The sequence below is a fragment of the Leucopleurus acutus genome (assembly GCF_964270905.1).
Source record: "Leucopleurus acutus genome assembly, chromosome: 5".
Taxonomy (NCBI): Eukaryota; Metazoa; Chordata; class Mammalia; order Artiodactyla; family Delphinidae; genus Leucopleurus; species Leucopleurus acutus.
Genome location: NC_139147.1, coordinates 76,869,891 through 76,892,974, shown reverse-complemented (window position 1 = coordinate 76,892,974; position 23,084 = coordinate 76,869,891). Strand labels below are relative to the sequence as shown.

At 38.5% G+C, this 23,084-nt stretch overlaps 1 protein-coding gene across 5 annotated transcripts in view; it reads left to right on the top strand.

The window, feature by feature from the left end:
• Positions 1-23,084, top strand: part of CCDC50 (coiled-coil domain containing 50) — a 231,292-nt gene that overhangs the window by 49,428 nt on the left and 158,780 nt on the right. For 4 of the 5 annotated variants that reach the window (XM_082840457.1, XM_082840455.1, XM_082840454.1 and 1 more), the window contains 6 exons: positions 878-993; positions 1,425-1,469; positions 1,595-1,699; positions 3,898-3,977; positions 8,786-8,892; positions 10,711-17,046. In XM_082840457.1, coding sequence (XP_082696583.1) covers positions 878-993; positions 1,425-1,469; positions 1,595-1,699; positions 3,898-3,977; positions 8,786-8,892; positions 10,711-10,730 — 473 coding nt within the window. In that variant the 3' untranslated portion in view covers positions 10,731-17,046. Of the gene's footprint in view, positions 1-877; positions 994-1,424; positions 1,470-1,594; positions 1,700-3,897; positions 3,978-8,785; positions 8,893-10,710; positions 17,047-23,084 lie in introns of those variants that run through there. The other variant, XM_082840456.1, reaches the window with a different exon arrangement.

Sequence of the window (23,084 nt, the reverse complement as noted above, 5' to 3'; positions counted from 1 at the left end):
GCATTAAAATTTTTTATTATTTTTGAATGTAATACAGTCACATTTTTGAATAATTGTAATTTATAAAGGATACAAAGAAGGAAATACCCACAATTTTAGAATAACCACTAGCATTTACCACTTAATTGAAAGTTATAAAAGGAATATATGCTGCTTATAAAATTTCAAAGTAAAAAGCCAAAATTCCATACCAGTCCCCATGTTCCTTTCTCCTCAGAACAATAGAACTCTAAGGTCATTGTGCTCTCTGACATTTCACTTATGTTACATCTTGCGTAAAATTTAGCAACGTTAAGCTGATCAGAGCTATAGGAAAGCTCTAAAGCAAGTGGGTTTGGAGGCCATAAGAGCAGAAGCCACTTGGCAGGACCACTGACTGGTTAATAGGGACTGTCACATAACTCACAGGTGATGCTGTTTCTGTTCCCTCGGAAGTAAGGTGTGCAGGGCCGAGGTAAAAAGATGGAAAGCCTCTCATCTCCTCCAGCCTTGACAGTTTAGTCTCTTTAAAACTCCAAATAACTTGCTTTTCTCTAAATTCTTTTTATTTCAGGGACTTAATCTTTTTTCACTTCCTGTTTTGCAAAAGCCTCACTTACAGTTCCTTGTATGATTTTCTACTGCTGGAGAAACTATGTGAGAGGGCAGTTTTTACCCAGCAGGTTTGGGTGGGTAACTTTGTTTTAAATGTGTGGATTACCTGTACCACGTCTTGCATGCCTAGGGGAAACAATTATTTCCAGCACACCCTACGTTGAATTTTAGAGTGGAGGCAGTATTGTCACTGTTAGATACTGAAGAAAAATTTCTTTATCATAAATTTTGCCACTTTTCAGAAAACACACTCAGTAGCCTTACTGCACTGAGCTTTTTCTAGGAATGAAGCCCAGAGGGATGAAGGAAGTGGTCTCTACTCCATCACGAGTGACCAACAGGGATCAGGAATGGAATGATGCTGAAATTGCCAGAAAACTGCAAGAAGAAGAAATTTTGGTGAGCAACCTTTAATACAGAATTTTAGGTGAATTAGTGGGTTTTTTGTGAATTGAATCAATCTTGACATTATATAATAGGCATTATAGTCCTCTATCTGTCAAGAAACTGATACCTTTTTTATGGGTGGAAATATCAAGACAATAGGAATAACGTGTCCAGTTGTACTCACCGAGTAAGCATTAGCAACAGAATTCCATATCCCTGTCTCTCCTTTATTGAGTTCTGATAATTCTCTAAGAATCCACTGTAGAATTTGATAAAAATAGACCCTGCTCTGGCTAACAAAAGTATACCAACTGATTATCATCTTCAGGGGTGTTAATCACCACTAGTTTCAAATACCAATTTATTTTTATGAAGATTTTTTTTTTAAATGGACAACACAGATTCCAATTAAATTATACTTTTTTGTATTTTCTATACCGTAGGCTACCCAGGTGGACATGAGAGCAGCTCAGGTAGCTCAGGATGAGGTGAGTTCGTGTTAGTTAATTTGTTTAGCTGATATTCTTTGGAAGTATCCCAGTTTTTATCCCAATTTATCCCAATTTTCTACCTGCAACTTTGCAATCAATGATATTGACTGGACTTTGTTTAGGAAATCGCTAGACTTCTAATGGCTGAAGAAAAGAAAGCTTACAAGAAAGCCAGGGAACGGGAGAAATCATCTTTGGACAAAAGAAAGCATGACCCCGAGTGGAAGGTAGGGTCTGTCTGTTTGTTTTTAATTAGAAATACAATTAGAACTGAAATGGGGAGACGTTGTTTTAGGGTAAGCTCACAAATATATTTAGGGTATACAAATTATCTGTATTGCATATGTGAATCTGACTTGTAAAAGTCAGATTCACCATGAAAAATCATATTGAATTCTTCAAAGTAACTATGTAAAAAGTTACTGCTAAGGTCGGAAAACTCATGTCCTTCATTTTAAGACCAGCTGAGATGCAGGTAGGTGCCTCTGGCCATGAGCAATCTTAGGTTTACTATGCTTGCCTTACAGGAGAATGTAGTGTTTTCACTTGCTCTTAAATTTCCACAGTGCCCTTCTCTTCTTCTCTCAACTTTCCCTGTTTGCGTATACTGCCTTTTCTCCTTGATCATGTGCAGGTGTCTCTGTTTCCTCTGACATCACTTGACCCATGGCAGACTGACGGCCATTCTTATCACCAGCAATCATTGCATATGAAACCCTCTAGCATGAGCTTGAACTGTAAGCATCCCCTCGTTAATCAGAAATAGTAGACAGAATAGTCAGCGACTGCTGTTCATTCTCCTATAATCTAATTGTTGTATATGGTGATTGCAAGTTTAGTTGAACAGATCTTACTCATTAGCTACTGTGTGCAAAGGACCACTCCGGACTTACAGGGAAAGACAAAGATAGATTTTCCCCAGAATAATGTGTAATGTAGAGAGGAAGATAAACTATAGACAGCTAACAGATACAAGGTCAAGCTGGCTGAAAAATGCAAAATGGAAAAGCAACAAAGGAGCGGGGGTGAGAACTCATATAGTAAAGGCTTTTAGGGAGGGAGTTTGTACTATGCTGGAAGGATGGAGCCAGGGTGTGTGTCCATGATATGGTTGATGTTTAGCACTGTTCTTCCCCTCCCCCCTTCCCTCCCTCTCTCAAACAAAATCCTCCCTTGGGTCTCTGATCCTGTCAGAGTCTCAGCATGTTTTGAGGAAAACAAAGACAGAGAAAGCATGATAACAGTACCTCTCTACTATTGCCTGTTGCTCAGTTACCTAGTTGTGAGTCTGAAAGCGGATGAAAATATTATTTGCATGTTAATTATTTAATTTATCTCCCTCCTGTACTCTCTTAGTAATGCATGATTTTTCCTAACAGACATATTTCATTTTGGTAGAAGGGTTCCCAAATGCTTCTGTTACGTAAATTAAACCATAAGTAGTTGACCAGGAGTTACTCAGGTTCTTTGTTAACTGTGAGGGAGTAGGTATTTTTAAAGATTGCAAATCAGGAAAGGAAGAGGGGGTAGACCACATTTCTAGCAGTATCAGGACTTCTGTCATCTCTAGATTCTGTAACTGGTGCTGGAATTGTTTCTCTCCTGGAAAAGTTGGCATGAATATGCCTTAGTTTCTGAGCTTGAAAATTACCATCCCTAAGTCAGGTGTTCAGAAATAAGCTTAAGAGCATGAAGCTAGATTCCGCAGACTCTGGGAGTCCCGCCAGTTCTGTTATTGAACCAAACTTGGGTCCGCTCACCCATGTGCAGTAAAGCCACTCTACTGACATCGGGTTGTGGGGAAGGAAAGCGCAGCGTTTACTGTAAGGCCCCCTACCAGTAGTCTGGGACTGCTAGTACTCAAGAAGCCTGAACTCCCCGGTGGGTTTCAGGAGAGCATTTTTAGAAGGCCTGGGGGCTGTGTGCTCATGGTCATCAAGTAGTTAACATCTTCCATTTGGTGGGGGTTTTCACATCTGTAAAACCACTCAGGAAATGTGCACCAGATACTATTACCTAGGTACTTCAGGGAGGAGCTAAGGCAGAGAATATGGGGGAGGGGCATCTGTCCCTGGAAGGCGTGATAGGGTCCTGATCAGTTATAGCTCTCCTCAGCTGCTGTGCAGCTGTTCTGTTAATAATGGGTGGCCAAGCGCATCTCTATGGGGGATCGTGTTTGTGTGTGTTTAGCCCACTCATCTGGCTGTACTGAAAACCTGCGACACACTTTCATGATTATATATTTTTTCGTCTCTGAGTGGCTGTATTTAAAAATATTTTAAGTTGCTCAACTGGATGTAAGTAACCTGAAATTACTAAAGGAGAGTTTCATATCATTTAGATAATTAATAAATCTAATCTTTCTCTGTTTGTTTGCTGTTTTCTGTATGTGTGTGTGTTTTTCTTTTCTTTTTTTTCCCCATAGCCCAAGACAGCTAAATCAGCACACTCAAAGTCAAGAGAGAGTGATGAACATCACCATTCTAAGAATGACAGGCCAGCACGGTAAGATGACACCTGAAAAAGGGAGTGAGGAACTTGATCTTGGGGTGAGTAAGGAGATGTTGGCTGCCTGAAAAGAGTGTTTGTTCCTTGGAAAGGAGATCCAGAAATCTGCAGTTGTAAGGTGGTATCAAGTCTTGCAGGGTTATTTTCAAGCTTTGTTTTCAGTTTTAAATTGGGTTGAACGAGGCAAATCAGGAAGACGGAGAATTTTACAGAAGCTGGGGTATAGAAGGAAAGATGTACTTTTGGTTAGGACCAAGTTCTTGTCTCTGGAGTCACTGAATTGACTGCCCTCAGCTAGGAAGGGATGAGATTAACCATTTTCCTAAGTAAAATCTCAGGTTTTAAATTTTTTCTGAGTTTCATGGTCACATTAGTGTGTGCATGACATTTACATACACCTAAATTCATTTCTCTGTGAGTGTCAACGTCCTAGGCAAATACTCATTTGAGTCACTGCAGATTGTTCTAAATCCCACTAGATCAAATAGCTGTGGCTATGCTATGTATACTTTCTGACTTCTCTCAAGCAGTCCTGGGTCATGGTTATGGAACGTCTGCTGTTTTTCCACTGCAGGTTCTCAACATTTAAGTCTCTGGGGAAGCAACCTTTATTTTTTCTTTATTTCTTTCTGTTGATTTTCAAAGGGAAATTGATTGGAAGAGGAAGAGAGAGCATTAAATAGAAAAAGACAAAAGTAACACTAAATCTAATATTTTGAAAACTCTAAATTATTGAAACTTTGTATTTTGGTCCTGATTATTAATAATATATTCATTAATTTTTTTTTTTTTTTTTTTTTTTTTTTTTTTGCGGTACGCGGGCCTCTCACTGTTGTGGCCTCTCCCGCTGCGGAGCACAGGCTCCAGACGCACAGGCCCAGCGGCCATGGCTCACGGGCCCAGCCGCTCTGCGGCATGTGGGATCCTCCCGGACCGGGGCACGAACCCGTGTCCTCTGCATCGGCAGGCGGACTCTCAACCACTGCGCCACCAGGGAAGCCCTTCATTAATTATTAAAACAAAAATTTTATCACACTGAAAAGTATACACTGTTGTTGCCACTCATTGCTCACACTTAAACTACGAGACTTGTTTCCTTGAAGAGAATATAGTGTCCTTAAAATGCCATACTCTACTTTTAAATCCATGGGCTTTCAGAAGATAAATACGTTTCAGAGAATTATATCAGGTTGTAAAGCTTTTAGGGCAACAGTAGTGTAGTTTGTCTAATTGTATAAAATTGGTTCCTCTTCCAGCTTTTAGTTATGCACATGCCAAATGCCTTTTAAAGCAAATTTTAGAACTACATACTTCAGCTTTATTTACATCCCTGCAACAGCCAAGGAAAATAAGAAGTAACTAAACTGTTCTCAGTAGGTAAATAGGTGTGGCATATTATGCTTTTTTTAATGAAGGGAATTAAAATCATCTTTAGAGTTAGTAATTTTGCAGTCTTCGAAGTCCTTGGGCTTTTTAGAACACCTTGGCACCTTGGGCTTTTTTAGAATAACTTTGACAGCCTATGATAGAACAGTCTGGAATGTCTATTTAAAGGATTTATTAAAGTTGAAAACAAGTTTCTGGAATGTAATAGGTACTCTTTAAAATATTTGATGTATTTGATTATGAATAATCAAATGATCCTGTGTTAAAAATGGCTATTGTAAATGAGTGAGAAGTGGCCTATGACTAATAGAACTGAACTGAATTAAGAGGAATGTTTGTCTTTAAATAGCTTTTGCAGAAAGACTATATATGGCAAAACAAAAATGAATAAGAATTTTATGAAACCTATATTTTCATAGTTAAAACTTAAAGCCTATTATCTTATTATAGGTATCTTATACAACTAATATCAGAAGGTATGCTTTCTGGTTAGAGTCTGCGGTTTCCTCTTTCATATTTAATCATGGTGGAAGTTGAGTTATCCATCTGTACAGAAAGAGATGGTTTCAAGGGTTGAGAAACATGGAGCTTGCTAGTTCAAGACGTTTACTTAAGTGTAACAGTCATGGTTAAAAGTCATTTGCATTGTCTATTATAAGATTTCTAGTCTAAAAAAATAGAGAACCAGTAGGCAATCTGAGTTAATTCCAATTCTTTGTAATTGGAAAAAGTTTCAACCCAAGTTCCAAATTGTTTTAACTCTAGGATTGTATATTAATAATACTACTTGGTATTTTAGTTTTGCATTTTTCCCTTAGAAAAACTTAAGGATTTTATAAATCTCATTTAGTTCCTACAGTATTCTTATGAATATGAAATATATTTGTCTCCCTTTCCTCATTTATCAAGTATTTATTGAGCACCCTAATAACTTGTCCAGAGCTAAAGTAAGCAGCAGTCAAAAAAAGTTGTTTCCTGCTCTTATGAAATTTATAACCTAAACAGATAATTATACAAATAACTATTATGATTGTGTTAAATGCTAAGGATGAAAAATACAGGTTGTTAGCAGAGCATAAGGAGACACTTAAACTAGTCTAGGTGTCTAGGCGGGCTTCTTGAAGAAATGAATTTTGAGTGAATTCTGAAGCATATTTGGCTTTATCACTATTAGCTTAAAGATACAAATCATTTCATACGAGCAGTTGGAAACAAGTAATCCTAATACATCAAAAACTGTAGAACGAACTATTAGTTAACAGGATTTTTCCAACTTTGGATATGAATACCTTTAACTGAAGTAACTGTCTCCAGTGCAACAAATAATTTGGTAGGACCCCTGGAAGCAGTAAGCCAAGATTTGTTCTCCGTGTAATCAAATATTGAACAAAACAGCACACCAAGAGAACTGAGGGCATTCTAGATTCATTTGTTTATCCTTATAGGGGGGATCCTAGAGAATTCGTTGGTGTCCTATACTTTGTTTCACTTTTTAGCATCCCTTTCCTTGATGATGAGTTGATGGTGAGGCAATAAACACAGAGTTTATTGTTTTTGTTTTTTGCGGTACGTGGGCCTCTCACCACTGTGGCCTCTCCCGTTGTGGAGCACAGGCTCTGGATGCGCAGGCTCGGCGGCCATGGCTCACGGGCCTACCCGCTCCGCAGCATGTGGGATCCTCCCGGACCAGGGCATGAACCCGTGTCCCCTTCATCGGCAGGCGGACTCTCAACCACTGCGCCACCAGGGAAGCCCAACATAGAGTTTTTTTGACAGTACCAGTTGGCTTGTGTTTCTCCAGTTTCCAGTCACCTAATGAGGGTATTAAAAAGAGTACAAAATAGAGCCTGCCACCCTGATTACCAATCCTGTTTTCTTGAGCCTAAGTTACTTCTTTAATTAACTTTCTTAATTCTGGAGTCAGATTGCTTTGTCTCAGCTGTCCCTGCCAAGTGTTATGTTACTTTTTAAAGGCGAATGTTATAAATATCCATGAATAATGAAAGGAAAACACTGATTTGATTTCTAATATTTGTAAACAAATGGTTCAAAAAGAAAAACAAGAAAAATGCCACGTTATTTGTTACACTCATATTTATCATATGTGTATAAAAATGTAAGAAAGTATAAAAACATATGCCACGTACCATTTGAAAGTATAAGGAGTATGTGTGCTTGTGTGTATGTGTGTGTGTGTTTGTATAATCTTGAACGCAGATAATGCTAATGATAAAAATACACACCTATGTAGCAGAGCATAGTATAGTAGTTAAGAGCACTGGTTTTGAAGTCCAGTTGAGTTTGAGCCCTGGCTCTACCACTAACCAACTGTGTGAACTTAGATCGCTTACCTGATCTAACCTAATCTAACTCTAAAATATGTGGATGATAGCTACCATGCAAACTCATTCTGAAAGTTGAGATTGTCTCTGTAGAGCCCATAGCATAGCCCTCAATATATATACACATTTACATCTGATGCTGATCTCTTCCAGACACTGACTACCCAGGGAGATACCTACTGCTTGGGTCAGGGTGAGAAATTTGAACACTTGTCCTCATTCTTATATGACAGAACCCATTATACCCAAACCGACCATAACTTTCCAAACTTCAAAATATTTATGCTTTCCATATTGCATATATAATTACACGACGCATCCTACAACGTGGCTGTGTATTTGGCAGGTCTTAACCTCATCTGGTTCCATGCTTTAACACATAATGTTGAGCACACCTTTAGGAAACAACAACCAAAAAAAGGGAGAGATTTTGTTCTATCTTTATTAGTGCCAAATGTCTGTAAAAATCTATGTTATATAAGTAAAATAATACAAAGTTTGGAGTATTAAAAGTTTCCCAATTTATTTTTACAGTTTGTCTTGTTTTGACATGAAAAGTTGCACATGTAATTGGTATTACTGCCCTTTCCTTCTCTAAGTTCTACTCTGCCACCTAGTGGTGTAAGGAACTTTGCTCTAAATTTTCTGTGTTGGCCAGCGTCCCGTCTGTCCTCCCTTCTTACCTGCCTCCCTCTCTCCCTTAATTACTTTCTTCCCTTCTATCCTTTCCTTTCTTTCTCTTTTTCTTCGTAATACCTACCAAAACAAATTATACTTCTCATTAATGGCAGTGATAACATTAATCTTTGTTTCTCTAGCCCTTAGCACAATGCCTCACACATATTAGGTGTTCAGAAAATATTTGTTTTCATTGAATTATGTGCATCAGAACAAAGGAACTGTAAGATTAAATAATTTATCCAAGGTCATGTAACTGGCCAGGAACTAACATGAGGATTCTAAAATATTCTGGCTTTGTATTTCTACTGAAAATGTCTTTGCCAAGAGATCCAGTGAGAGGTGGAATCGTTGTCATTACTCCTTAGAGTATCTCTTTAAATTCTAACTTTTTTTCAGGCCACTACCACCTACCATGACAGAGGCTGAGGATTTGGATTACACTCATTTTACAAACCAGCATAATTCCACACGTCATTTCTCAAAGTCAGAGTCTTCTCATAAAGGTAATAAAAATATATATGGTCAGGTTTCAGATCCGTTTTAATAATCCTCATGCTGTGGTGGAAAAGCCAGATGCTGTCTTATAGATCACTAGAGTGGAAAAATAAGTTATTTTTCCTCTTGGAAGATCATTGTAATAGTCTTCATTTTTTGGAAAACAAACAAAAATGATTAAAAAACAGAAAGCAAACACCTTGAGCTGAATACAGGACTTTTCTATGTACAGTTAGTCGACCCTTGAACAACACAGGTTTGAACTGCACAGGGGTTCATTTATACATGGATTTTTTTCAATAATAAATATTACAGTACTACACCATCCATATTGGCTGAGTCTGCAGATGTGTATACAGAGGGCCAACTATAAATTATACATGGATTTTCAACTGTGCAGAGAATCAGCACCCTAAACCCCACATTGTTCAAGGGTCCGGAGAGAGTTCGTTCATAGCTTTTATCAGATTCTTAAAGGGAGACTGTGTCCCGCATTTAGATCTACTGGGCTTTTCCTGTCTTGGCTCTTGTTTCTCATCTGCCCGTGATTCTCTTAATTAGATTAAAATACGCACATACGTACACACATCACACAAAACACATCACATGGAAGAAAAATGGGACAAAGAACATGAGAAAAAAATACGAGATCTAAGTTGGACCAGATCTTTAAAATGAAAGGAATCATCGGGTCTAGTTCCTCTGCTAACCATATGCGTTCCCTTAGATGTATTTTTATGACAGTCATAAAATGAGTGAGGAAAATGTAGTTTCTCATATTAATTTGCTCATCGAAAAATGGAGGTGATTTTAATGGTCTCAGCATGGTCAGGATTATATGAGTAAAATATATGAAAGCAGATTGCAACAGACTTTACAAAGATTAGGTCTTATCAATTGATGTTTGGTTTTTTTTACGGTTTTTGAAGATTTATTAGGTGATGTTTTCATTATCCTTTCCCAAATCTAATGATTGCCTTCCCGAACTTACTTAAATTTTCTTTTCTGAGGTGATTACAAGATACCATTGCACAGGTGCAACTCTAGACTAATTAAATTAGAATTTCCGGGGGCAGGTTTTGCCAGACATTTGTATTTTTTTAAAAGCTCTCCTTCTCCTGCTTCCCTATCATTCTGTCATTCATCCAATGTTGACATTAAGACAAAAAACATTACTTAAAAGATGAGATTAGTTGAATATTATCAAAACAACCCATACACTACAATTTCCATTGGTTGGTGGCCTTTTTACCATCCCTTGTTTAACTGGGGGAAGTTCATGAGGTTCTTTCTCAAATTATATACATGCATCACTTTTAGGAGGTGCCTTCCTGTCCTTGACATACATTTGATACATAATATTAAAATAACACATTGGTTCTGAATGTAAATTCAACCTGGTTATCTGCAGGAGATTGGCTCCAGGACCCCCAAGGATCTCAGAATCCTCAGATACTCAAGACCCTTGTATAAAATGGCATAGCATTTGCCACGCGTCCTCCCCTAAACTGTAAATCATCTCTAGATTACTTCCAATACGTAATACAGTGCGAATGCTCTGTAAATACTTGCAAACGTATGGCAAATTCAAGTTTTGCTTTTTGGAACTTTCTGGAAATTTTTTTTCTGACTATTTGCAGTCCATGGTGGATGGGGAACCTGCAGATATGGAGAGCCAGTTGTATTCTTACAACCAAAAACAAACAAAATATGAACCACTTGAAATGCATATAAATATAGGTAAATTATTTTACCTGAGCAGGGAGAAAAAGTGTCTCAGAGATTTTTCCTTCATCGTTTTTCTTCTTTTTTCCTTCTCTCTCCAGGTTTCCATTATAAGCCGTAAAAACCTAGGAACCTGCCTTGAAAACGGACTCACTGTAGCAAAATTACTGGATGATACAGAATGCATTCCATGCTTATTTTTTTCTCCTATATTTTGTATTCCTCAGACTTATCCTCAAGTGTTTTTTAGACCATAAATAATTCTCATTCATTTAAAATGTTTTGGTTATTCCTGATCACGTGGGCAGTACAAGAAAATCTAGCTTCTGAATATTGGCCACCTTTATGCTGCATATGCTTCCTGGGATATAGTATCTAAGAGCTCTATAAAATGCCATTTTCGTTAGGTATGGAGTATTGATATCTAGGGAATAGGCTTTATTTAGCAATTAGAATTTTGTGGAGATAATGATCAAAGTAACACAATGTTTGGATGCAATGCAGAATAAAAGAATATAAGAAATAGCTTTTTTTTGGTTCATTAGTGTATGATATATTAAAAGACAGAGACATTTGCTTTTTACTATTCAAGGAAAGAAAAACATCACAACCATAAAATATTAAAAAAAAAACCAAAAACCTGGAACAGTTGAAATATGTAACAGACTACCAGGACTGTAGAGGTTTTACGTATCCTTACATGCCCTCCTGGGAAGATTGGCCTAGATGTCGTTCACTAACACCGTCGCTGCCATTGCCTCCTCAATAGCAAGGCTTTCTGAAGCCTCTGGGCATTGGACCATTTATTAGTATTTACTAGCAAAAATTTAATTCTGTGAAGTTTTAACTAAAGTCTGTGCAAAATCAACTGAAAATCGAAAAACTGAAAATGAAAAATTTTGTATCCCTTCTCTTATTTTACATTTACTTATAAAGCCGAAGGGAATGGAATTGGAAAGATGTTTATATACACGGTGCTGCCATCATTTTCTCTAGCTGTAAGATTGATCATAGCAGCATATGTTGGCAACCTCTCAAAAATATTTTGTGTATCTGTCAATAAGTAGATTAATTGGGCATGAAGTTGATAAAGGGGTTTTTCATCCAACTATTTGGTTCTACACATTTGTTAATGACACAGGGGCATTGGATTCCTTTTGTGCCAGACCTTTAAACCCCTCTTCAAGAAATATGGAATGTTTTTCCATCTTCTAACCTCATGGAAATGCCTCTTTTCCCATACTAGTTAGTTAACATAAGTATCAGTCATGCTATATATATAAATAATATCCTTTCAGCCTGACTTCCTGTTATTTTTCATTGTATGAATCTGACGGTTTTGGCATTTTAGTGTGATGTTTGTTTAGGAAAGAAATCTGTGGGTGACTTGAGAAAAACGGTTAATCCATTCTTTTCTGGCTTCTGTTTGCCTTATCTTTTGAGATAGTCTTTAAAGTTGGGCAATATTCAGGAAGCTTTTTAGACTAGTTTCCCAAAGCAGATTTGGGTTTTTCATTTTGAGAAAGATCTTTAGTTTCATAAAGTTTTTGGACTGTGTGAACTTAAGTAAAAGATATCTAAGAATTAAGTTTTGGGAAAATGATAATCTAGAAAGAAACAAAACCCTTAAGGATGTAGTCATTTCAGAAAATTGGGGAAAGGAAGAATAACAGGACTTTGAATGTCCAGGAGGAAATGAATGAGAAAAAGTCTTTATTTAAATAGGCAAGGGCAGACCAAACGGAGACCCTAGCCTTAAATCAAATTCCAGAGGGTGGTTTCAATATCCAAAGTTTAGGTATTGTTGATTTACAGTAATGCTATATTTTTCTTTGTCTGCCCTGTGATTTTGCTTCATGTTTTAAAAAGTTTTTTATGGTAGCTTTAAAGAAAAAAAAAACAGTATATTTTTACTTGAAAATCAGGCAAATGGGCAACATTTGCCATATTTTTATTTTATAAATGTTTATTTTTCTATCTCATACAATGATCAGTTCTTCTTTTCAAATTCTACGTTTCTCTTGCCTCTCATGTATTACTTCATCCAGTCATATTTATTATTGTAAAACGCTAACTGGATATATTTTACTCAAAACAAATGTCAGGTGAGTTAACACGTGACCAGGATGTTAGTGTTTCAGCTGTCTTAGTGAGTGACCAAAGGTAGTATTTCCCTCGTGACACACAAATTCAGCATCTGTATTGAAAATTTGTTTTTTTTTTTAAGGTTTTTAAAAGATTAGAATTTTTAAATATTTTAATTTAATTTAATTTTTTTTGTAAAGCATACACTTTAAGGAGTATCAGAATAATTCTTTCCCTGTGAGTAAGGAGACAGATCAAATTCAACCAGTCGAATTCCTCTTACTCTCATTCAAATAGTGTAATTGTTATCTTTGAGACTATAGAAGCAACTAACAATTGTATTTTAAGAAACTGCCAGACATTCTTCACTGTGTTCTCTGCTTTTCACTTTGTCATTTTTATATAAATATGGAAGCATTTATTTTGTTTCTGTTCCTACTGCTGGAACACATGCAGTTTAATTTTTAAGCCCACAATGTATTATGCTTTAATGTTGTGATGTAAACTAATACTTCTGGCCTTTAGAAAATCTCTCTGTTTCCATACCTGTGTTCTGTGGAGACCAGGTCTCGTTAACATCAGTATCACTGAATGAGCACAGTGCGTTGTGGAGCCTGATCATAAGGCTACTGGACATGCACACCCCATTGCCGCAACCTAACTTTTTGTAAGTCATCGCCTGGAAGCAAGGTTAGATAAGGGTAAGATTAAATGTTCTGAGTTGAAAATAATGTGACTCTACTGTCTAACCATTGTTAGACATAATTTTATTGGGAGACTGGACGGTTGCTACACACGCTGTAAAATAACACTGCAATTTTTAGAAGGTGACTTTGCATACAAAGTCTTGGACTTACTATTTCCCAAGTGACTTTACAACAACCAGCAACAGACTAATGAACTGCAGAAAAGACTATATGGTTTTTGATCATAGAGAAACATCTAAATTAGAAAAGATACGGATAGATGCTCCCAGGAGGAAAACCTTTTCAGAATGGCAGTGGCCACTTGGATCTAGATCAACATATTCCGTAATGTGTGAACTTGGGCCTGTGTTCCACTGGACTCACGAGGAAATTAGGAACCAGACCTGTTTTCCCCTTTTCTTCTGTACTGTGGCCCACAGTGGGACTGGACCATGAATAAATCCGTTGCAGACATTGTCCGTACCTTTCGCACAATCTTGGGACTTTTCAGTATAAAACTAATTAACTTTCAACTGATTATTATTTTTCTTTACTACTGTCAAATGTTCTCTGAATTTTGTCTTGTGCCAGATTGCTCTTTGGAAACACCTGGTATAATATGGTGCATTTAGTTTACCACATAAGTGGTTAACACTCTAGGGCCTTGATTTTTAATGAGTGTTGTCTTTATATAAAAATCACGTTGGGGAGTACCAAGATTATTCCTTTATTCAGTGATGATTTCCTTGAAAGATAACTGTGGTGATTGGCTGTAATATCCTCAGCCACATAAAGACGTAAGACCCCTGTGTAAGCAGCTTTCTGAAGGACTGAGAACAAGATAGAACTTGCACTCAAAGGCTTTTTTCCCTTTTGGGAAAGCACTATTTGTGTTGGGGACGTTAATACGGAAAAGGGAATCCTTCAGGTAGATTTCACTGTTACATAGTGTGCTATATTCTGATAATACTGGCTTTTTAGAAACAAACATACAGAAATCAAAACCTGCTCTTTGAGCGAAAAGGAAAAGAAACAAAGACAAAAACATTTTTGGAGTACTTTGTCCATTGCTTACTGCTTGGAGTCAGAGAAAAGGGAGATAAAATGATCCCATTTTTCCTCCTATCTGGTGGTGCCTGTGAGTCTTAAAGCCATAACTGCTTATCTTACTGGTGATAGTATCCTTTTTTTCTCCCTAGTCCGTAGTAGGTCATCTGGGCAGGGAGAAGCAAACTGGAGACTGGCCTGATAATGCTGCACGGGGCACCCAGTGTCACCCAGAGTTCTCTGGGAAGAGTCTCTTTTATCCCTGAGGATACATAAGACTGTTAAAGGGAAGAGTTGAGGCTGTTGTTACTCTTGCCATTTAACTCTCATTAGAAATGCTGAATTTATTTCTAGAGAAATCAAGAAGGAAAGGGTAAAGTAGGAAATCCTCACTTCTACAGTCACTTTTCTTAGGAGACCTGCACTGTATGCCAGCAATGTCTGTGAGGAGCAGTATTGCCTTAAATTAGTTTGATTCTGACCAAGGTCAGTGTACTGTATTTCCTATATGTGAACGACTGTCAACTCTCCATTGAGATATAAAATTCACAGGTGGGCCCCAGACATCCTCATCATCAGAAGCTTTGGACATCCTCACACCAAGCTGTGAGTGACGTCCACACTGATAGGTATGTCATTCCATTTCAAATCGCCTCTCCATCTGTGAATGAGCAGTGGCATGACCAAGAAGGCTGGTAGTAGGCGAGAGAGAATTTCCTGACCGGATTTTTCAGGTGATCACTTCCCAAATAATTGAGAGTTGACTGTCCTCCTTTTCTATGGCTACTGTGTAGAAGATATTTCCAAAGGTTCTCTTATGCAGTGTGAAGTCATTACATTTTGTAAGAATTTCACCAACACTCTTATATATTAAAATGCATACATTAACAAAAAAAGAAAACCAAACAAAACAGAGACATTTACTCAAATGGGAGATTTGTTGATATGAAGAGTGTTTGTATTTTATTACTTTTAAGAGAAAATCAATCTGAAACTTTTGCTATGGTAGGGGAGACACCAGAGTGTGTTTTAGGGTTGTATTTGATGCTAAAGACTAACACAATCATCTAAGTAATCATGTTGATTTGTGGAAATGTCTGGTCCTAAAAATCATTCTCTTTGCCCTTAAATATGTGTGAACACTGCCTAGATATATGTTCCTAATAGACTTAAATGTTTTTGTGTATTCTCAGCAAACTAGAAAATTTTTCTCTCATCTTGAGTAACTTTTTCATAGCATAAGGCATTTCAGATAAGAACAGAACTAATTGTGTAACTTAGTGCCCCATGATTCATTGCTGAGTTTCATATAGAAAGAATGGAAGAATTGAAAGACAGGGGTCAAGTGACATTTCCTTCACAAAAGAGCAAGGGCTAAGGACAGCAAAGAGAAGACAGTTGAGAGAATATACTATTACACATCATACATATACTTAGGATAAATTTTTGTTGCATTGAGTTTCAGACCATAATTGCTAAAAGAGTTTCTAACTCTTTCTAAATTTAGTGAGAGGGTTTTTGATATCAGAATTTCTAAAATTTCTTATTGAATTAGCCTCTGAAATCCCCGTAGGCTATACCTTCAGCCTTGTCATAGACTGAAAGCCAAATGCCCTTTCTCGGATATAACTGTATTTTTCACCTGCCTCTTAAAGGCAACCCAATATTTAGTTCATGAAGTATTATGATAGCATATAAAAATGATGTTCCAAAATGAGAATTCTCTGTAATGTGGTTTTCCTTAAGAAGAATCCATCCCAACACTATTGTATTTTGAAAGGTGCCGCATTATAAAGTATAGGAATTTGTTCATATAAATCAAGTTGCTCAGGAAATTTGAGGTGGTGCTGTCATTTGTCTCCAAATTTGGAAAAGTATCCTCTTGCAAGAGGTAACTGCACAGTGCCCAGAGGTTTTGGATGCTTTGGTAAGAAAGCCCTTTGACATTTGGAAAGTAGATGTTTAAAAAACAAGTGAGATGTTATCTCAAGTGCTCATCAGTTTGTAGCCAAGCCCCAGAGGGAAAGGCAGCTTTGAACTAGTTACTTCATGGAACTGAACAGAACCTTAATGGAATAGAGTTGCCAGTCTGAGGATAGAAAACAAGGAGGCCACCTCAAATCACATGCCTGTCTAGAGATTAAGTGAAACTGTGAGGGACACTGGCTGCCTTAAGGTCACTGATGTTGGGTACCAGTGGGTATGTGTGCACGCTTCTGGAAGAAGCTGATGGAAACAGTCTGTTTCAATCCACCTTCATACAGCACAGGTTTCTGCTCATGACCTCATTGGGGAAAGTGAGAAATGTGGTGCTGGAGACGTTCTTGTGTCTTGGGCGGCTGAGGTGCTAACGTCATTCAGAATCCAGTGCTCAAGCCTCCCTTCAGTGCCAGTTATACATCTTCATTCATTCATCTATGCAAGCTTGTGTTTCAGTGGTTCGTTTTTTACACCTTGTGACCCATTGGATTCTTTCAATATCAGGTTTAACATTGATATTATGAATCATTTTTAAACCAAAGTATTGTATAAGTCCGTGTGCTTGTTTTCCTGAACGGATGGAGGCAAACACCAATCTTGTCCTTTTCTCTTAATACAGTCATCCATTTATTACGTTAATGGTCTCTGTCTCATGTTTTCTTTACCACATTCAAGGACTTGGGAAGATCTGGGAATATTCATTTGTTTTTTCTTCTTTACAAAGTTAACCCTAATGTATCTTTGTTTAATAACAGTAGCTTTTTATCTTATTCTGGTTACTGTAACCATGTATAACACTATACTTCCTAGTACATTAACATTCTCAACAAGTACTCCCAAGTCCAAATCCGTTAGGAAAAAAAAAAAAAATCCGTTAGAGAAGTGGCTTTGTTTTGTGTGTGGTGATTGGTGGCTTGGTTGATATATTTGAAAGAAAAACAGGTAAGTGGATGTTCACACAATAATCCGAATGATCAAAGGCTCCGTGAGGCCAAAAACCAAGTCTGCACCGCACATGCAGTCCATGGATGTTAAAAATAGACATTAATAATAACCAGCATTTAACATTTTACCTTTATGAGGTGTTTCTTTATCTAATTTTCTTTACTAGACTAATCATGATGAGGAAACTGATTCTGCAGAAATTTAGCAGGTTACCTAAAAATAAGATACGGGCTTCCCTGGTGGCGCAGTGGTTGAGAGTCCGGCTGCCGATGCAGGGGACACGAGTTCGTGTCCCGGTCCGGGAGGATTCCGCGTGCCGCGGAGCGGCTGGGCCCGTGAGCCATGGCCACTGGGCCTGCGCGTCCAGAGCCTGTGCTCTGCAACGGGAGGGGCCACAGCAGTGAGAGGCCCGTGTACCGCAAAAAAACAAAAACAAACCAAAAAAAACCCCTCATAACAAAAATAAGATACTATTTTCAATGACTGTTAAACTGATTTTTAAAGAGGTAACTAGTGGGTTGGCCACAAAGTTCGTTCGGGGTTTTCATGGCGCTACGGAAAAACCTGAATGAACTTTTTGGCCAACCCAATATTTAGTTTCCTTCGGCCAGACTCAAGACGTCACTTCCTTCTCTAGCAAATATTACAGGGAATCTAAGTGATCTCTGTTATACATCTATACTGTTGTGAAAACGTGTTAAGGAAACCTAATCCAAAATTGGAGTTGGGAAGCTACGAAGGGAGCGCTCTCGCACGTGCCACACGTTGCAGCTTGTATAGTTCAGCAGGAAGGAGGAAGAGTTCCTCTCTCACCTGGCAACAGTAAGCTGCCCTAATCTTCAGCCAATGAGAAGCTGCCACCACTTCAAAATCTCATTCTCCTCCAGTGAACTTTTGTTCAAAACAACCCCTCCCCATTTGTTCTCCAGACTTGCTTATGTTTCAACATAGTTGGCTTGTCCCAAATTGCAAGTCCTTTGCTTTTCCCATATAAACTAATTTTTGCTTAAGGAAAATTGCTCTTTGCTCTGTTTAAGGTTTACACTGTGTATCACTACCAGACACCTAAGGAGCACTGGTGATATGCAGACATTACAGTATTTTTTAGTTGAAGAAATGTGATGTGTTGATTTCAGTTTCTAAAGAATGGGTGAAAGTTGCCAGGGATAAAAGTTTGCATACCTAAAAGTCAATTAAAAAATTAAATATGTAATTAAGGCAGCTCCTCTTAATCTGTGGCAGGAGGTACCCAATATGCCTGGGTGGGTTTTGTGGGTATACCTGGGTCTGAGTGTCAGGCTGTGGCCATGTGGTGTGGAGAGGTAGCACACTAGAAAGCTCCTCAAGGACAGCCGGGAGAACCTTAGCTGCCTTCTACTCCTTGGAAATTTAGAGAAATCTCAGAAGGCTTTGGAGTACTACATGTCACAGGGTAGGGGTTTGAAGAAATTTCACCCACGTATCTAGGGGCAGAAAGATCACGTGTTTCCTCCCCATTGTATCTGAGTTACGTGCTTAAACAAACATGAACTAAACACTGCAGTAGAGCCAATGACTAAGGAAATCGACAGGAATAAGGAGGTCTGAGTCCTAGTCCTGGCTTTTCTGTGAACTTGGTTCAGGAACTTGGAACACCACTTATCCTTTCTACTAATAAGCTCATTGCAGTGAGAGTTGGCAATCCGTAAGTACTCCTTCAGGTCGAATATTCTAGGATCCTGGCTGTCAAGATGTGCTGGGTTCCTTTAAGATACCTCAAAAAGAGAAGAGCCTCATGCCCTACTGGGAGCCTGGAAAATCCCAAACTCTTCCTAGGCATTCGTTTGAAAGGCCTCATTCCTGAACTCGTGTCCTTTAAAAAAATTTTTTTGTTGTTTATTTTGGACAAAAATTGTATATATTTCAGGTGCACAATGTGATGTTTTGATGTACGTATACACTGAAATGATTACCTCAATCAAAGCAGCATACCCATCGCGTCTCATAGTTACCTGTGTGTGCAGGTGTGTGTGGTGAAAACGTGTGGGACCTACTCTCTTAGCAAATCTCTAGTATATACCACATTACCATTAACTGTAGTCACCATGTTGTACGTTAGTCTCCAGAACTTATAACTGCGTGTTTTTTCCCTTTGTTGATCTTGTGTTCCTGACTGCGCTGTTCTGCGCCTAGCTCCACACCCAGCACATTGCCCTCAACTTAACATGTGTTCCTCTAACCAAATCTGTCTCTTTCTATCCCCAAGCTTCAACTATGACCCTCTTTCACTGAAAGGTCTTTAGATATTCTTGTGAACTCTTGAACCTCCAGCCAGTATACCTTACTTCTCATACTCCCGAAACGTATATTTCTGACCGATTCCTGAGCCTTTGGTCATGTGAATTGTGATGTGCACCTGCCACACTTGATTATTTTGTGCCATTCCTTTCCTGATCTGTGCCCTCGCGAGCAGTGCTCTCAGTGTCTGCCTGATTTTGAGGAAGATTTTCCGGCTGACCCACCAAGCACCTGCCCTCAAATCCCTGACCAGGCCTTGGGGGCTCTCAGACACGGAGCTGGGGGCGGGGGGTGTGTGTGAGTGTGTGTGTCTGCAGGTATATCTGCCATTGGCAGATGTGTGTGTAAATGACAGTGGACTTTTCTGGCCTGGAGAGGTGGGTACCAAGTGATAGATCTCAATTTTTCCTTTTATGGATCATGCTTTTGGTGTCAAGTCTTATGAACTCTGCCTAGTCTTACATTTTTTTTGCGGTACGCAGGCCTCTCACCGCCGCGGCCTCTCCCGTTGCGGAGCACAGGCTCCGGACGCGCTGGCTCAGCGGCCATGGCTCACGGGCCCAGCTGGTCCGCGGCATGTGGGATCTTCCCAGACCGGGGCATGAACCCGTGTCCCCTGCATCGGCAGGCGGACTCAACCACTGCGCCACCAGGGAAGCCCTTCTTTTGTATTTTTTTCTACAAGTTTGTAGTTTTAAGTTTTATATTTAAATCTTTGATCCATTTTGAGTTAATTTTTACATAAAGTGTGATGTTTAGGTCAAGGTTTATTGAAAGTCGTGACTAACGGAGATTAGGCCTCCTTTTATATCATTCTAACAAGAAAGGGGAGGGATGTCTTGTTGCTGCCTGGTGTGGAGGAGGTCCAGACTCCTCACATGGTCCCCACTGACACTGTGTATGTGTGTGGTCAGGGAGAGGACATGGTGGATGGCTCATCACCTTGGGGATGTAAGTCCCAGCTCCCTACTCTGCCTTCTCTGACACCACCCTAGTATGATAGGGGGTCGAGGGTCCTCCCTACAGCCTAGCAAGGCTGAAGGTCTAAGCTTCCCACCAGGCCGTTGCTGGCAAGGGGAGTCATGGAGCCATGCGTTTTCTCTGTGGTGTTTGGCTGGAGTAGAACTGTTGTTGTCTAAACGTATCTGTCTTGCCAGTTTGTCCCTTTCCCAGTTCTCTGGCTAGAGATAGCAGGCCCTTGGTTGGTGCCTTTTGTTTTCTGGGCCTCTTGGTGTTTCCACGTTCCTGGCTTCTTCAGATCCAAGTCTGATATATACAAGGCAAAAAGAAAACCCAAGGAACTCAAAATCATGTTGTTCCTGGGGTCCCCAAATCCCTCATCTTTTTTTTCTCTACCATTTTAAGTCTTCTTGTGTTTGTTTTCTATATAACATTAAAGGTTTTTTTGTTTGTTTGTTTTTTCTTGCGTTTAGTGGGAAGAATAGGGAGAAGTATGTTTATTTCATCTTCCTACAAGTGGAAAACTCCACTATTTACTTATATATTAATCTAGCATTTTTATGCTTTGTTTAGGTTTTGATGTTTAGTTCACCTGGAGTTTGTTTTGATATAATTTAGCTTTATTTTATTTTCTCACTTTGTTGGTCCTTTCTTTCTATGTCATTTATTAAGCAACACACTCATTTCCTGTGGATTTGAAATGCCACTATTGTAATGATTCAAATTCTGTATTTCCTCATTTAAAAAAATTTTTGTCTTAGTTCCTAGTCTAGTACTACATTTTAAATCATGAAATTAACATCTAGTGAGACGTTTCCCCTTGATGACTCTTTCAAAATATGTCTATGGCTATTCTTTCATATTTATTCCTCCAGGGGAAACTTAAGATCACTTTGGCGATTTTCTTTTTTTTCATCATTTCATTGATTTATTTATTTAGTTGGTATATTCTTTTATTGCTAAAATGGCATATTTTATGTTATGTATATTTCTTGTGTTTGATGGAGATTTTCTTGAACATCAGAGGTGAAAAAAAAAAGAAAAGGAAAAAATCCCTCCTAGTCTTTGCAGATTGACTCTGTTCTGAAGCCCTCCTTTAACACTTAGCCAGACTTTCACTGAGTCTAAGATCTACCCAAGGTCAAAGCTTGAGTTCTTCTGAGGTCTTTTCTGAGCATGCATCTTGCCCTGGGTATGTGCATGGTTTTCTAAATTTCTCCATAAATATGGGTGCTTTTAATTGCTCCAATTTCACAAAGAAACTCTCTCCCCGATTTTTTCTCCTAAGGCCGGCTATCTGTTGTCTCAACTGTAATCTCTTGCCCCAGTTGCCTTTGAATGGTTTATCTACTTTGCAGTGTTTTCAAATGATGCCCACTGCTTTTCTAGCCTCGGTGAATTCCAACTTAGGCAAAACAGAGATGAGGATTTTGCATCACTCCTTCAGGTAGCCCCCCAGTCAAGTTATAAAGATTTACACAATAATTTGCAAATAAATTCTGCTCTGCTTCCTTTGGAACCAGGGACTAGGGTGCCCCAACTGGAATGGAGGCTACTGTCTTCACCTGTGGCTGAGCCAGAGAAGGGGGCGGGGCGATGGCGAGTAAAATGCCTAGAAGCTTTTCTACTGTTTTTAAGTTAACTTTTTCTGGATTCTGTGTTCACTTGGTTAATGTAAACCTATGACTGTTTTCCATAGTTCTGACAAAGTTTCTGCTTATCTCTAGATATTTCTGTGGCAGAATTTGGAGCTTGGAGGCGCCTACATAGTCACTTGGCTGCCATCACTCTGGGCAGTTTCTTAAAAAGCAAATCTGAGTCATTTTATAGATTAATGTTGGGAAATTTATCTTACTATGCTTTTCATGAGTAACGAGAGGAGTAATAAACAGTGGAGTACAATTTAGCTGTCAAAAGGAACGAGGGAAATCTCAGCCATGGAGTCATTTCCAGGATATATTTTTAAATGAGAAAAGGAAGGTGGTGAAAGCATAAAGGTTTTGCATCATGTATCTGGAAAAGGGGGTGTGTGGGGATGCTGCTGTGTATGCATGTTTCCTTATAATAAGAAAAAATGTAATGTTTATAAAAATTTTTAAAGTTAGCTATAGGGAGGGAGGAAATACATGTGTAGGGGATATGTAGAAGCTAGACATAATGGGATATACCTTATCTTGTAGATTTGATGTTATAACCAGATACTTATTTTAAATCACTATGAAACAAAACTTTACAAGGAAAACTATAAAAGTGAAAGTAAAATAAAGCAAATAGACCTAGAAACAAAGAGCACCCTGGTAGCAATTAACATCCTTCATGCACAGATTGTGGTCTTTTTTTCTACCAAATAAAACCCAATCAGACTTTCATAGAGAAATGGCTAATTTTAGATATTTAAATTTGCAAGATGAAACTGCAATATCTTGTGTTACCAGATAGCAAAGAAGCTATCAAAGAAAAGGTTTTGTCAAAATATCCCCAATCAGCCAAAGACA